Source organism: Bos indicus, chromosome 15 (assembly GCF_029378745.1).
Source record: "Bos indicus isolate NIAB-ARS_2022 breed Sahiwal x Tharparkar chromosome 15, NIAB-ARS_B.indTharparkar_mat_pri_1.0, whole genome shotgun sequence".
Classification (NCBI taxonomy): domain Eukaryota; kingdom Metazoa; phylum Chordata; class Mammalia; order Artiodactyla; family Bovidae; genus Bos; species Bos indicus.
The window spans coordinates 78650946-78667519 of NC_091774.1; the positions used below are offsets into that span (position 1 = coordinate 78650946).

A 16574-nucleotide genomic window follows, 5' to 3' on the forward strand; every position below is an offset into this window, starting at 1 on the left:
TGCAAGAGGGCATCAGAGGGCAGACACACTGAAACCATACTCACAGAAAACAAGTCAATCTAATCACACTAGGACCACAGCGCTGTCTAACTCAATGAAACTAAGCCATGCCCGTGGGGCAACCCAAGATGGGTGGGTCATGGTGGAGAGATCTGACAGAATGTGGCCCACTGGAGAAGGGAATGGCAAACCACTTCAGTATTCTTGCCTTGAGAACCCCATGAACAGTATGAGAAGGCAAAATGATAGGCTACTGAAAGAGAAACTCCCCAGGTCAGTAGGTGCCCGATAGGCTACTGGAGATCAGTGGAGAAATAACTCCAGAAAGAATGAAGGGAAGGAGACAAAGCAAAAAGAATACCCAGCTGTGGATGTGACTGGTGATAGAAGCAAGGTCTGATGCTGTAAAGAGCAATATTTCATAGGAACCTGGAATGTCAGGTCCATGAATCAAGGCAAATTGGAAGTGGTCAAACAAGAGATGGCAAGAGTGAATGTCGACATTCTAAGAATCAGCAAACTAAAATGGACTGGAATGGGTGAATTTAACTCAGACTGTTATATCTACTACTGCAGGCAGGAATCCCTCAGAAGAAATGGAGTAGTCATCATGGTCAACAAAAGATTCCGAAATGCAGTACTTGGATGCGATCTCAAAAATGACAGAATGATCTCTGTTTGTTTCCAAGGCAAACCATTCAATATTACAGTAATCCAAGTCTATGCCTCAACCAGTAATGCTGAAGAAGCTGAAGTTGAACGGTTCTATGAAGATCTACAAGACCTTTTAGAACTAACACCCAAAAAAGATGTTCTTTTCATTATAGGGGACTGGAATGCAAAAGTAGGAAGTCAAGAAACACCTGGAGTAACAGGCAAATTTGGCCTTGGAATATGGAATGAAGCAGGGCAAAGACTAATAGAGTTTTGCCAAGAAAATGCACTGGTCATAACAAACACCCTCTTCCAACAACACAAGAGAAGACTCTATACATGGACATCACCAGATGGTCAACACCGAAATCAGATTGATTATATTCTTTGCAGCCAAAGATGGAGAAGCTCTATACAGTCAACAAAAACAAGATCAGGAGCTGACTGTGGCTCAGACCATGAACTCCTTATTGCCAAAATCAGACTGAAATTGAAGAAAGTAGGGAAAACCACTAGACCATTCAGGTATGACCTTAATCAAATCCCTTATGATTATACAGTGGAAGTGAGAAATAGATTTAAGGGCCTAGATCTGATAGATATAGTACCTGATGAACTATGGACGGAGGCTCGTGACATTGTACAGGAGACAGGGATCAAGACCATCCCCATGGAAAATAAATGCAAAAAAGCAAAATGGCTGTCTGAGAAGGCCTTACAAATGGCTGTGAACAGAAGAGAAGTGAAAAGCAAGGGAGAAAAGGAAAGATATAAGCATCTGAATGCAGAGTTTCAAAGAATAGCAAGAAGAGATAAGAAAGCCTTCCTCAGTGATCAATGTAAAGAAATAGAGGAAAACAACAGAATGGGAAAGACTAGAGATTTCTTCAAGAAAATTAGAGATACCAAGGGAACATTTCATGCAAAGATGGGCTCGATAAAGGACAGAAATGTTATGGACCTAACAGAAGCAGAAGATATTAAGAAGAGGTGGCAAGAATACACAGAAGAACTGTACAAAAAAGATCTTCACTACCTAGATAATCACTGGGTCACACCAGATGGTGTGATCACTGACCTAGAGCCAGACATCCTGGTATGTGAAGTCAAGTGGGCCTTAGAAAGCATCACTATGAACAAAGCTAGTGGAGGTGATGGAATTCCAGTTGAGTTATTTCAAATCCTGAAAGATGATGCTATGAAAGTGCTGCACTCAATATGCCAGCAAATTTGGAAAACTCCGCAGTGGCAACAGGACTGGAAAAGGTCAGTTTTCATTCCAATCTCAAAGAAAGGCAATGCCAAAGAATGCTCAAACTACCGCACAATTGCACTCATCTTACATGCTAGTAAAGTAATGCTCAAAATTCTCCAAGACAGGCTTCAGCAATACATGAACTGTGAACTTCCTGATGTTCAAGCTGGTTTTAGAAAAGGCAGAGGAACCAGAGACCAAATTGCCAACATCAGCTTGATCATTGAAAAAGCAAGAGAGTTCCAAAAAACATCTATTTCTGCTTTATTGACTATGCCAAAGCCTTTGACTGTGTGGATCACAATCAACTGTGGAAAATTCTGAAAGAGATGGGAATACCAGACCACCTGACCTGCCTCTTGAGAAATCTGTATGCAGGTCAGGAAGCAACAGTTAGAACTGGACATGGAACAACAGACTGGTTCCAAATAGGAAAAGGAGTACATCAAGGCTGTATATTGTCACCCTGCTTATTGAACTTATATGCAGAGTACATCATGATAAATGCTGGGCTGGAAGAAACACAAGCTGGAATCAAGATTGCCGGGAGAAATATCAATAACCTCAGATATGCAGATGACACCACCCTTATGGCAGAAAGTGAAGAGGAACTCAAAAGCCTCTTGATGAAAGTGAAAGAGGAGAGTGAAAAAGTTGGCTTAAAGCTCAACATTCCGAAAACGAAGATCATGGCATCTGGTCCCATCACTTCATGGGAAATAGATGGGGAAACAGAGGAAACAGTGTCAGATTTTATTTTTCTGGGCTCCAAAATCACTACAGATGGTGACTGCAGCCATGAAATTAAAAGACGCTTACTCCTTGGAAGGAAAGTTATGACCAACCTAGATAGCATATTCAAAAGCAGAGACATTACTTTGCCAACAAAGGTCCATCTAGTCAAGGCTATGGTTTTTCCTGTGGTCATGTATGGAATTGAGAGTTGGACTCTGAAGAAGGCTGAGGGCCGAAGAATTGATGCTTTTGAAGTGTGGTGTTGGAGAAGACTCTTGAGAGTCCCTTGGACTGCAAGGAGATCGAACCAGTCCATTCTGAAGGAGATCAGACCTGGGATTTCTTTGGAAGGAATGATGCTAAAGCTGAAACTCCAGTACTTTGGCCACCTCATGTGAAGAGTTGACTCATTGGAAAAGACTCTGATGCTGGGAGGGATTGGGGGCAGGAGGAGAAGGGGACGACAGAGGATGAGATGGCTGGATGGCATCACTGACTCGATGGACGTGAGTCTGAGTGAACTCTGGGAGTTGGTGATGGACAGGGAGGCCTGGCGTGCTGCGATTCATGGAGTCGCAAAGAGTCAGACACGACCGAGTGACTCAACTGAACTGAAGATAATGCAATTTCCAGACTTTTAGTAGTAATACTAGATGGCAGAATAAATGGAACTATTATCAATATTTTAAGTGAATTATTCTGTTGGAAATATTTTCTAATTTTCCTTGTTATGGATTCTTAGATGGGCTTCCCAGATGGCTCATCAGTAAATCATCCATCTGCAATGCAGGAGATCCAGGTTCGATCCCTGGGTCGATCCTTGGGTCAGGAAGATGTCCTGGAGAAGTAAATGGCAACTCACTTCAGTATTCTTGCCTAGGAAATCCCATGAACAGAAAAGCCTGGTGGGCTATAGTCCATGGGGTCACAAAAGACTCGGACATGGCTTAGAGACTAAATATCATCAACGACTCCTTCGATCCTCCCATCATTTAAAGGTGAGCATTCAATTTCCAGAAACATGGGGTTTCAAATAATCTTTGATATTAATTTCTCATGTAAATGCTTTCTTCTCTGCAATCACCCTCTGTGCTTTCTCAGTTTTTTAACTTTTCTGAGGCTTTCAGTGGTTAAGTCAAAGATCTCTTGGTGAATGTCACATTGCCCTTGCAATTATGTGGGTTATTGTCAAATACCTTTTAATATTGATTTCTAGCATAATTCAAGGAGAAGGCAATGGCAACCCACTCCAGTACTCTTGCCTGGAAAGTCCCATGGACGGAGAAGCCTGGTGGGCTGCAGTCCATGGGGTTGCTAGGAGTCAGACATGACTGAGCGACTTCACTTAATTTTTTCACTTTCATGCATTGGAGAAGGAAATGGCAACCCACTCCAGTGTTCTTGCCTGGAGAATCCCAGGGATGGGGGAGCCTGGTGGGCTGCCATCTATGGGGCTGCACAGAGTCAGACACGACTGAAATGACTTAGCAGTAGCAGCAGCATAATTCAACACTGATAAGAAAACAGACTGTATGATTTCAATTCTTTTGTAGTATGAAAATTTTGAACCCTGTTTTATGCCCCTGGATATGTTCCAATGTCTTCTGGTTTATAGTCTATGGGAACTTGAATAGAATTTGTATTTCATTGTTGTGTGAAAATTGTATAAATCTTTATTATACTGAAGTGGTTAATAGTGTTTTTCAGGTATACTTTGTCCTTCTACTTTTCTACCTATTAATTTTATTATGCTTTGAGAGTTTGATGTTGAAACTCCAAATAAAAATCTAAATATATCTGTTTAAAAATAATTGTAATATATAGTGGAACTATATGTAACTTTGTTCTGTATTTTCTAAGTCTCTTGTGCATGTGCTATCATACTTTCATAATTAAAAAAAAGATAAAGACTAACTCTACCAGATGTTGTTGAGGATGTGAATTAAGTGATTCACATTATATTATACTAATTATACATTGCTTCAATGTATACATAAAATGAAAATTGATACAGGCACAAAAAACTTTTAACTCTGAATTGTCATGGATCAGTAAATATGTGTGCGTGCTAAGTTGCTTCAGTTATGTCTGACTCTTTGCTACCCTATGGGCGGTAGCCCATCAGGCTCTTCTGTCCATCAAATTTTCTAGGCAAGAAAGCTGAATGGAGTTGCCATTTCCTTCCCCAGGGGATTTTCCTGACCCAGGGATCAAACCCATGTCTCTTATATCTCCTGCATTGCAGGTGGGTTCTTTACCTGGGAAGGTAGTGCCACCTGGGAAGAAGTGGAACACTCTTCAAAGTATAAATGAAGGGTCTAGTCTTTTCTCTATCGTCAAAGAGCTTATAGAGTCAGAGTTTGGCACCAGGATGGGGACAGGATATCTAGAGAAGGTGAAGCTTTGGAAAAATTTGAAATAAATAGCATCCAGGGACAAATGATATCCAAAGGTGAATGAAATTTAACACAGCAGAAAGGCAAAATCATACAGAAGTCAACAAGATAGATAACAGACACCAAGCCACACAAGACACTTCAGAGCAGTAGGAAAAAAGTAGAACTTGGAGAATTTTATGGGGCAGAACTCTGTGGTGTTTTCCAACTCATTCTATAATTGTAAGGAATTAATAATAATGCCCAGTTGGTACAGGGACAAGGTCAGTGAAACTGGTGTTATTGGTTATAAACCTTCATGTAGATTCTCACTGAGCATGATCAGATGGTCCCAGAGATTAGTTAAGCAGCCTTGATAAATGGTGTCTCTACTCAGTTGACTAAATGGACACGAGTGTGAGCAAACTCCAGGAGGTAGTGGAGGACAGAGGAGACTGGTGTGCTGCAGGCCATGGGATGGCAGAGAGTTGGACACAACTTAGTGGCTGAACAACAATAATAACAACAATCACATTACACTTCATTGCTTTTGTTTATAACACTTCATTGCCTATGTTAAATATTTTCCCCTTGTAATTCAGTTTTTTATTTCACAGGGAAATTTTAATTGTCATTAAAAATGTAAAAAGCTGTTATTTTATCAGATATATCTCATCTCTCTCAGCATCTAAGCATCCATGTTCCTTAGGCCATCCTGTTTCCATCATCAACTCATTTCTGCATGTTTTTTGTACTTTGTCATATTGCTAATCATTGTCATCAACAGAGATAATGTCATTCATGTTTATGATTTTTATGAACAGTTTGGATTTATGAAGATAAAAGTCACAAACACTGGTACTCTAAATATAAACATTATATTATATAACAATTTAATCAAAATTTTCTTCTAACATTTTAAAATGAAAATAATTTTTTATATGTGAGGATACATGTATAATATTTATTTTTTCATTAACCTAACTTGGAGGCACACATTTCTACAAATCCTTTTAGTTCTCATAATAACTATACCTTTGCATTAAGTTTTGAGATTGAAAGTATAAATCCTCAAACTTTATTCTTCACTTTTCAGATTTTTTTTTTTTTTGATTATTTGGGATTTCTTACAATTCCATATGAAACTTCTCTACAATTTCACACAAATTTTAGTGTTTGCATTTCCATTTTTGCATAAAATGGCTTTTGGTAAAGATTGTATTAAATATGCACTCTAGGGGATATTGTTATCTTAATTATATTAAGTCTACAAGGCTATGAATACAGGATACGTTTATATTTACCTGTGCTCAGTCGCTTCATTCATGTCTGACTCTATGCAACCCCATAGACTGTAGCACACCAGGCTCCTTTGTCCAAGGGATTCTCCAGGCAAGAATAATGGAGTGGGTTGCCATTTCCTTCTCCAGAGAATTTTCCTGACCCAGGTATCGAACCTGTGTCTCCTGTGTCTCCTGCATTGTAGGCGATTCTTTACCCACTGAGTCACCCTATGTCTTCTTTAATTTCTTTTAGTGATTTTTTTTTAGTTTTTAGTGTACAATTCATCCACCATTTTGGTAAATTTATTCATAAGTATTTTATTGTTTCTGATGGTACTGTCAACATACTTATTTTCTTAATTTTGTTTGGAGACTATTAATTCCTAGTATATCAAAATATAGGTTATTTTGTATTAATGCTAGTAGTTTCTTCGTGTGTGTGAGGATTCCTTAGATTTTTTTTCTACATAAGATCATGTCATTTGTTAGTATAATTTTACTTCTTCCTTTCCAATTTGTATGCCTTTTATTTCTATTTCTAGTCTATTTTTTCTGACATTAACCTTCAGGAAAATATTAAATAGAAGTGGTGAAAGGGAGAATATTCTGATTTTATGAGGTAAGCTTTCAGCTTTTCACCATTAAGTATGAGTCTTAATTATGGGTCAAACCTTCTAGATATGTTCAGGACTGGAAAAGGTCAGTTTTCATGCCAATCCCAAAAAAAGGCAATGCCAAAGAATGCTCAGACTACTGAAAGGTTGTTGTTGAATCACGCGAATACACCGGGATTCTTGGCCCCCGGAGGAGAAGAATTCAATCCGGGGCCAGAGACGAGGCTTGATCGCTCAGAGCTTTTGTGTAATAAAGTTTTATTGAAGTATAAAGGAGATAGAGAAAGCTTCTGACATAGGCATCAGAAGGGGGCAGAAAGAGTACCCCCCTGCTAGTCTTTAGCTGGATGTTATATAGTCACTAGCAGTCTGTTAATGAAAGAAAGGAGTGTCTTAAAATTCAGAATGGAACCAGGCCCCTCACCCATAAGATGCATTTTGGGATAATCTTGGCACCAAATGGTTTATCCTGGGCCATAAAATGATTAACTTGAATCTTGAAGAAGGGCAGACCACCATACAAATAGTTTCATTTACATAGATTAGGGGAACAATATCCATACTGGTTTGTCAAGTAGGTTCTGGGCCAAGAGGCGGAACTGACTTGGAGACAGAGTTTGGGGTAAAGGCATAGTACATTAGCATAGCTTAAGACAAACATTTCCATAAGAAAAAGGCATTGGTTATCTCTAGACTCGAGAATAGCTAACTTCAGGCGAAGCGGGTGTCATTATGGCAACACAATATTTTAAGAGAAACCTCCCTTTAAATTTGTATAGAGAAGGAAAAAATATTGCTAGTTTGTTTCCTCCTGCCGCTTAAGAGAGATAAAAATGTCTGACACTTGCAGGCTATTTCCTCCATTTGGAGACCCCTGGCCTTCCTGCCTGTTACCCTCTCACTACCGTACAGTTGCACTCATCTCACATGCTAGCAAAGTGATGCTCAAAATTCTCCAAGCCAGGCTTCAACTGTACATGAACCTTGAACTTCCAGACGTTCAAGCTGGATTTAGAAAAGGCACAGGTATCAGAGATGAAAATGCCAATATCTGTTGGATCATTGAAAAAGCACAAGAGTTCCAGAAAAACATCTGCTTCTGCTTTACTGACTATGCCAAAGCCTTTGACTGTGTGGATCACAACAAATTGTGGAAAATTCTTAAAAAGACAGGAATACCAGACCACCTGACCAGTTTCCTGAGAAATCTGTATGCAGGTCAAGAAGCAACAGTTAGAACTGGACATGAAACAACAGACTGGTTCCAAATAGGAAAAGGAGTACATCAAGGCTGCATATTGTCACCCTGCTTATTTAACATATATGCAGAGTACATCATGCAAAAACCTGGACTGGATGAAGCACAAGCTGGAATCAAGATTGCTGGGAGAAATATCAATAACCTCAGATATGCAGATGACACCACCCTTATGGCAGAAAGTGAAGAAGAACTAAAGAGCCTCTTGATGAAAGTGAAAGAGGAGAATGAAAAAGCTCGTTTAAAGCTCAACATTCAGAAAACTAAGATCATGGTATCTGGTCCCATCACTTCATGGCAAATAGATAAAGAAACAGTGACAGACTTTATTTTTGGGGACTCCAAAGTCAATGCAGATAGTGACTGCAGCCATGAAATTAAAAGACGCTTGCTCCTTGGAAGAAAAGTTGTGACCAACCTAAAGAGCATATTAAGAAGCATAGACATTACTTTCCCAACAAAGGTCGGTCTAGTTAAAGCTACGGTTTTTCCAGTAGTCATGTATGGATGTGAGAGTTGGACTATAAAGAAAGCTGAGCACCGAAGAATTGATGCTTTTGAACTGTGGTGTTGGAGAAGACTCTTGAGAGTCCCTTGGACAGCAAGGTGATCCAACCAGTCCATCCTAAAGGAGATTAGTCCTGGGTGTTCATTGGAAGGACTGATGTTGAAGCTGAAACTCCAAACTTTGGCCACCTGATGTGAAGAACTGATTCATTTGAAAAGACCATGATGCTGGGAAAGATTGAAGGTGGAAGAAGGGGACAACAGAGGATGAGAATGTTGGATGGCATCACTGACTCAATGGACATGAGTTTGGGTAAACTCTGGGAGCTGGTGATGGACTGGGAAGCCTGGTGTGCTGCAGTCCATGGGGTCGCAAAGAGTCGGACCTGACTGAGTGACTGAACTATAACTAACTACATAATCTGTTTATCTCAAATGTCATCAGAAGCAAAAAGGTAAGAATCTAGAATATAAAATTGCTATTAAATTGTCTTATTATGTAACACTGAGATCTTGGTTACTGCTTATTATTGAAAATAGCATGTTTAGTATTTATTTATTTTGGACTCAATATAGATTCTTTTATGGAATTTTCCTGATTATTGCATCTTGGTTGTACAGTGAAAAGTAATGTTATTTCTCATTGCCCCTAAGGCTGGCAGTCTTTGGTATTTTACATACTGTATCAGTCAGGCTCCAGCCAGGAGACAGTCCACAGTGCAATTTGGATAGCAAAATTTCATATGCAATTATTAATTATAGTGGGGTATTATCTATAAAAGGGTAATAAGGGCTTCCCTGGTGGTTTGATGGTTAAAAATCTGCCATATAATGCAGGGGACATTGATTGATCTCTGGTGCAAGAAGATCCCACATGCCTCAGACCAACTAAACCCATGTACCACAGCTACTGAACCTGTGAGCCTGGGAACCACGACTACTGAGCCCACGCACTGCAACCACTGAAGCCTGTGTGCCCTAGAGCCTTGCTCCACAACAAGATAAGCCACTGCAATGAGAAGCTCATGTGCTGCAACAGAGAGCAGCCCCAGCTGACTGCAACTAGAGAAAGCCCAGGTGCAGCACCAAAGACTCAGCACAGCCCAAATAAGTAAATAAATCTTTTTTAAAAAGGAGGGAGGTAATGAGTTCTATAAAGAGTGACTTCCACTGAGAGATGAGCATCCAAAGAAGGAACATTTAGAATGTGAGCATCTCCCCAAACTTGGGATTTCAGTCTTATGGAGAAGGTGTAGCTGCTGTCCATTGAATGGTGGAAAAGTTTGACTGAGTTGCCTTGGTCCACAACTATTTCATGATCTCTGAAGAGGTTGACAGGCATGAAATGTCTCTGGAAGTGGCAAGACAGGAGCCTTCCACTGCAGCGGTGGTTGACTGAAAGTCATGAACAAGGGATTAAGGCCTTGAGGGGCAAGCAGGAAAAATCCATTTTGGGTGCAGGTGGAGAAAGTCTGGCAGAGAACACCCCTCTGATAGCAAAGATGGTAAAGAATCTGTCTATAACACAGGAGGCCCAGGTTTGATCCCCGGGTGGGGAAGATTCCCTGGGGAAGGAAATGGTAACCCACTCCAGTATTACCTGGAGAATTCTATGGACAGAGGAGCCTGGCAGGCTACAGTCCATGGGGTCACAAAGAGTTGGACATGACTAAGTGACCAACACACATACACACGGTACATTTAGACTGAGTTGGAAAATTGATTACTGGGGTGCTTGTGAAATTTATTGGAATCTTCCTGTAGATGGGCCACTGAAACTCAATGGGAAAGTGTCCATGGAAGTGTCAGTAAAAGCGGAAGGAAGTGTCAGTAAAAGCAAAAGGGAGCCCAGTGGAAGCCATCCCTCCCGCCTCCCGCGATTATAACACACGCAATGTTGAAAGCTACAGAGCCAGAACAAGATGAAAAAGGAACATATTTAATCCAGAGAGAGATGTGTCTTTGAACACTTCTCCTGATCAAGCTTATCATCATGTCAGGTCAAGGACAGGGAGAAATGCTTACAGGATCCATTTTCATTAATATGGAGTGGGCAATAATGGGTTTATTTGTAGCTGAGAGGCAGTTAATTGATAACTGGCATAAGAATTTTATCCTTAATTCTTTGAACCCATTTTCTATACATTGAGGCTCAAATATATAGTGTAATATGATAGAGTCTTAAGTTAAAGTCAGAACTGAGATATATACTGAGATATGACTCTTTATCCTACATGTTGCTGCTAAGTCACTTCAGTCGTGTCTGACTCTGTGTGACCCCATAGACGGTAGCCCACCAGGCTCTCCCGTCCCTGGGATTCTCCAGGCAAGAACACTGGAGTGGGTTGCCATTTCCTTCTCCAATGCATGAAAGTGAAAAGTGAAAGTAAAGTCACTCAGTTGTGTCCATTCTTAGCGACCCCATGGACTGCAGCCTACCAGGCTCCTCCATCCATGGGATTTTCCAGGCAGGAGTACTGGAGTGGGGTGCCATTGCCTTCTCCACTTTATCCTACATACTTTTTGCTTATTAAACAGCCTGAAGTAAGACTTCCCTTTTTTTGTTGGTAATAAGTGACTGCAATAATTTTTTTTTATTGTAAAACCAAAAAATAAGCAAGCATCTAATTTGTTGAAAGATTCTGTATAACTGAATTTTGATAATTTCATATAATTTCAGTATTACTTATGCTCTGATACCTCATTAATCCTTCACTGAAGAGCACAGGCAGAGATGAACAATCACTTGGAGGTGGTATTGTAGAACAGATTTAAACATCTTTGTTATTTAAACTTTTAACTCTGAATTTTCATGGCTCAGTAAGTATGCTGTTGTGTTGTTGCTGTTTAGTCCCTAATTCGTGTCTGACTCTTCTGAGACCCCATGGACTGTACCCTCCAGTCTCCTCTGTCCATGGGATTTCCCAGGCAAGAATACTGGAGTGGGTTGTCATGCCCTCCTTCTGGGGAATCTTCCCAACTCAAGGATGGAACCCACTCAGGTTATTTACCACTGAGCCATGTGGGAAGCCCTTCTATTTACCTGGGTCTTCTTTAATTTCTTTTAGTGATGTTTCTGTTTTTAGTGTACAATTTATCCACCACTTTGGTAAAATTTATTCATAAGTATTTTATTCTTTCTGATAGTACTGCCTACATAATTATTTTTTAATTTTTTAATTTAATTTTTTAATTAAAATTTTAATTTTTAATTGTTAATTCCTACTATATTGAAATATAGCTAGTTTTGTATTGATTCTAATAGTTTTATTGTGTGTGTGGATTATTTAGATTTTTTCTACATAAGATAATGTCATTTGGTAGTATAATTTTACTTCGTCCTTTCCAATTTGTATACCTTTTATTTCTATTTCTAGTCTAATTTTTCTGACATTACTCTTCAGGAAAATATTAAATAGAAGTGATGAAAGTGAACACGTTCTGATTTTATGAGGTAAGCTTTCAGCCTTTCACCATTAAGTATGTCTTTGCTATAGGAGAAACCTTGGCATATATTTGTTGATGATATAGAGCATGTCAGCCTTCAGGAGCACTTTGTCCCAGGTCTTACTATAAACTGTCACCTATCTGGTCATGTAATTATTTTCAAAAGGCCATTCCACATTTTATTCACTAATTTGCAAATATTTCTTGGACTCTATCTCTTCATGTTAGATGGGGTTCCCTAGATGCAGATCCTGAGATGGGATTTTATGGAAGTGATTTATAAGGAGAAGGAATTTAATGAAGCCACTATGGTAAGCTTCCCTGGTGGCTCAGATGGTAAAGCATCTGCCTGCAATGCGGGAGACCCAGGTTCGATTCCTGGGTTGGGAAGATCCTCTGGAGAAAGAAATGGCAATCCACTCCAGCACTCTTGCCTGGAAAATCCCATGGACGGAGGAGCCTGATAGGCTACAGTCCATGGGGTCGCAAAGAGTCAGACACGACTGAGCGACTTCACTTTCACTTTCATGGTAGGAGAAGAAAGGCTGTGGTCTAAACTAGATTCTGATTACAAGAGCTCTAGAGTATAATTTTATGGATCCTACACTCTGAGAAGGCAGGAGCCAAATCTGTTTTTATTAGCCACTGAAGACCCAACAAATATCCATGTGCCTGTTTCATTATTTCAGCTCAAAAATATTTACTGATGAATGAAGGACAGAGGAATAATGGAACACATTTATTATGAAATTGCTTTGTATGTAGATGTAGTCACAGATTAAAAAAAAAAGCGTTTGGTAATAAAATGTTACCAAAAGCTAAAGATTAACAGAGAAATATAATATGAATACTCATATATATATAAGACAATGAAATCTTGCTGAGACAGGAAAAACATCAAGGTAAACTATTTGCTCATACTGTGGATAATTTCAGTTTTCCTTTCTTTCTTTCTCTCAAAAGAAAGAGTAAAAGAAATTGTGATTTCCCTAAACAGTTCACCCAGAATTCTCAGAATCTGAATTAAATAAAATTAAATAAAGGTAGGAAAAAATTCTCTCAAATACAGTGCCTTTTTTCCTCTTTATTTTGTTGAGATTTTATTTTGCTTACACCTTTTATTTATTCATTCAATGTTTTTTACTAACCAGAAATTGTGCTACTCTGAATAAACTATCATGATATACCAGGAAAGTTCTTTATGGAGTATGACTGTATATTTAATAGATAGAAATTTCTATCTGACATCACGAGTTTCTTTTCTTTGAGTCATCACTCTTTTGGATGGTTTTTCAACCTAAGATGGTGACATGAACAATGGTAAGTGCTATGAAAACCTATGAGGAAATTTAAAAAAATCATGCAATCTCCATTCAACTATTACAAATGTTCAATGGATAATTTTATTATTAAATATATTTATGTTAAATTGGAGGATTATTATTCTAATGTGTTCATCAAAACCCAGTATTGTGTTGGGTTTTATAACAACAAAATAGTTACATGTTATAGTCAACAAATCACTATCAACTATGATACATAAAGTGAATAGTTGGTAATGAAAAGTTATTGGATTTTTAGTTACAGTAACAAAATGAAATGTACTATACACAATTTGTCCAGCATAGTCTCTGTCTCTATAAAAGGTAGTAATTGTCTTCCCTTTCTATCATTTCTTGGCTATCTATGAAGGCAGTTAGGATTTTGGTCAGGGAAATGGGTCTGATTCTGTTACTGACTCTTTGGTATATGTGCTTTGATACTATCCCTTTTCCTTCAATTTCACCACTTGTAAAATTGGGATAATAGCAGCATTATAGCAATCTCTTTGTGTTGTTAGAGAGAGTAGTGGTAAATATCAAAATACTTAGTATTTCTTTCATTTTATTAGATGAAAAATCTATGAATCCACATACAAGGTTGAAACTAGTAAAAATAAACCTCAATTTGGTAGAATTTAGATTCTAAAGATGGAAAGAATGGTTTTGATATATGTTTTTCTCTTTTTCTGGGAACTTATTTCTGTTCCCCTCAGTGCAATAATTTGCAGTGACTAATTTACTTCTTTATTCTTTACATACTCCTTGTTGAGATCATCCAAAATACACTTTGACCTTTGTATCAGATGAATTAACGTTTGGCTCTAAAGCCCATTTATAAGACACCTGAAGTAACTTTCCTACTACACAATTTCCTAATGGCATTTTCCATCTGGGCATTTCTCAAGGTATAGATTAAGGGATTTAACATGGGAGTTATCACAGTATAAAATACAGCAACTGCTTTATCAACAGCTAAGGTAGCTACAGGTCTCATGTACACAAATATGCAGGGCACAAAGTATAAAATGACCACTGTGATGTGGGAGATGCAGGTGGAGAGGGCTTTTCGTCTTGCTTCCAAGCTGTAGGCCCTTAGGGAACGCAAGATGACCATGTACGAGACCAGCAGGAGAAGGAAGTTTAACAGACAGATGAAGCCACTGTTGGCAGCAATGAAGAGCCCTAGCGTGTGCGTATCAGTGCAGGCAAGACCGAGCAAAGGGTTCAGGTCACACATAAAGTGATCTATGACATTAGGGCCACAGAAGGGTAAGCGGAAGATGAAGAGGATCTGTATGAATCCATGAAGAAAGCCTCCCACCCATGACACTCCCACCAGCAGCCCGTACACCTGCCAGTTCATGATGCTTGTATAGTGCAAGGGCTTGCAGATGGCCACATAGCGGTCATAGGCCATCACGGTAAGCAGGATGACTTCAGCACCTCCAAAGAAATGTTCCCCAAAGATTTGGGTCATGCATCCATGAAATAAGATGGTTTTCTTTTCATGGAGTGAATCTGCAATCATCTTAGGGGCACACACAGAGGAGTAGCAGGCATCGATAAAGGAGAGATAGGCCAGGAAAAAGTACATGGGGGATCCCAAAGATGGGCTGGCAGTGATGGTGACCATGATGAGCACATTTCCTACCACAGTGGTGATGTAGATGGCAAAGAACACAGCAAACACAATTTTCTGCATCTTTGGATTCTGTGTGAGCCCCAGAAGAACAAACTCTGTCACGTTGCTCCTGTTCTCCATGTGTTTCATGAAATGGTTTATTCACTACCTGAAAGTGAGAGAGTTAATCCTTAGGTAGGTTGATAAGGCCCTGAAAGAGAAAGGGTCCAGGGCCCTGGAGGAGGAGAAGGATAGAAACATTTTTTTTCTACATTGCTTTGTCTTAGTCACATAAAATGTTCTTTCTTAAACTGAGCTTTTGTGACAATAATCTTTAAAATTAACTTTGTTTAAGCCCATTTTTTTTTCTTAAACTGAGTTTTTGTGACAATAATTTTTAAAATTAATGTTCTTTAAGCCCAGAACTAATGATTACAGGACAAAACATCTCATCTTGCTCAAGGGTAGGTTTTTTCTTAAGCTCTGTACTAAGGATTATGTAAGGAAAATGTATCTTGCTCAAGGACATGTTTCTCCTTCTTAAGTGAACTTTTTGACTAATCTTGTTATTTTAAGACCTTTCCATTGCCAGTTCTAATCTTTTGAATTTAAGATGTGTGTTGTGGGAGTGGGTCTGGTAAAAGTACATAAGGCCCTGATAAGACTTGATAAGAGGCAGTTTCTGTCCCCCTTCTGATGTCTCTGTTAGAAGCTTTCTCTGCCCTTTTTCACTGTAATAAAACTTCTGCCACACAAAGGCTGAGTGATCAAGCCTGGTCCCTGATTCTGAAGCTAAATCCTCTTCTTTGGAGATCTTGATTCCATCGTTCACTGTCCAAAGCTATCAAAGAAAACAGAATTTTAATTTATGCATTCTTAAGCATATTAAACTTCTTCATTCTAATAAGTAATAAATACCCAGACTTTACTGAGTGTGAATTCTTTCTTTTTTTAATGAAGAAAAGATTCCTGAGTGTGAATTCTTTCTTTCTTTCTTTTTTTAATGAAGAAAAGATTCTGAGTTCTTAAGATTATTCCAATTACCTCCTAGGAGAAAATTCTTTTAATAATGTAAATGTGAGAAACTTTTGTAAACCCATGGGCGGGAGACCTTAATCATCTGAAATGGTTAAGTCTAACTTGAAGTAGTGTATTTCCCAGATAATGGCAATTAAGTGTGAAAAGAGGTAGAGGATTGATGTAAAGCTGAGGAATTTTCCTTTTACTCTCTGAGAAATGGGGGACCATGGAAGGTCATTGAAAATATGAGTGGAAGGATGAAAGAAATTTGATGAAGAGGGAATCTTGGATGTTATTCTACTAAAGATTTTGTGTGTCTTGGATGAAGTCGGCAGGGTTTCAGTGAATGCATGGAAGATGGAGATAGAAAACAGAGTAGCAAAGTACTTAGAGTAGTTTAAAAAGGAGTAACACTACAATATGCACGCGCTAAGTGGCTTCAGTCATGTCCATCTCTGTGCGACCCCATGGACTCTAGCCCAC

General features: G+C 39.0%; 1 protein-coding gene and 1 non-coding gene across 2 annotated transcripts; one reads left to right on the forward strand and one right to left on the reverse strand.

Annotated features, from left to right (window-relative positions):
* The first annotated feature begins 12446 nt into the window (after positions 1-12446).
* Positions 12447-12518, forward strand: TRNAC-GCA (transfer RNA cysteine (anticodon GCA)). Its single transcript has one exon. It is a non-coding gene; the product is annotated as a tRNA-Cys (tRNA).
* Positions 12519-14249: 1731 nt separating this feature from the next.
* On the reverse strand, positions 14250-15212 carry LOC109569064 (olfactory receptor 4C46-like). The gene has a single exon (XM_019974388.2). It carries the CDS (start codon positions 15210-15212, stop codon positions 14283-14285), a length of 930 nt encoding a protein of 309 aa, XP_019829947.2. The 3' UTR covers positions 14250-14282.
* Between the last annotated feature and the right edge of the window lie 1362 nt (positions 15213-16574).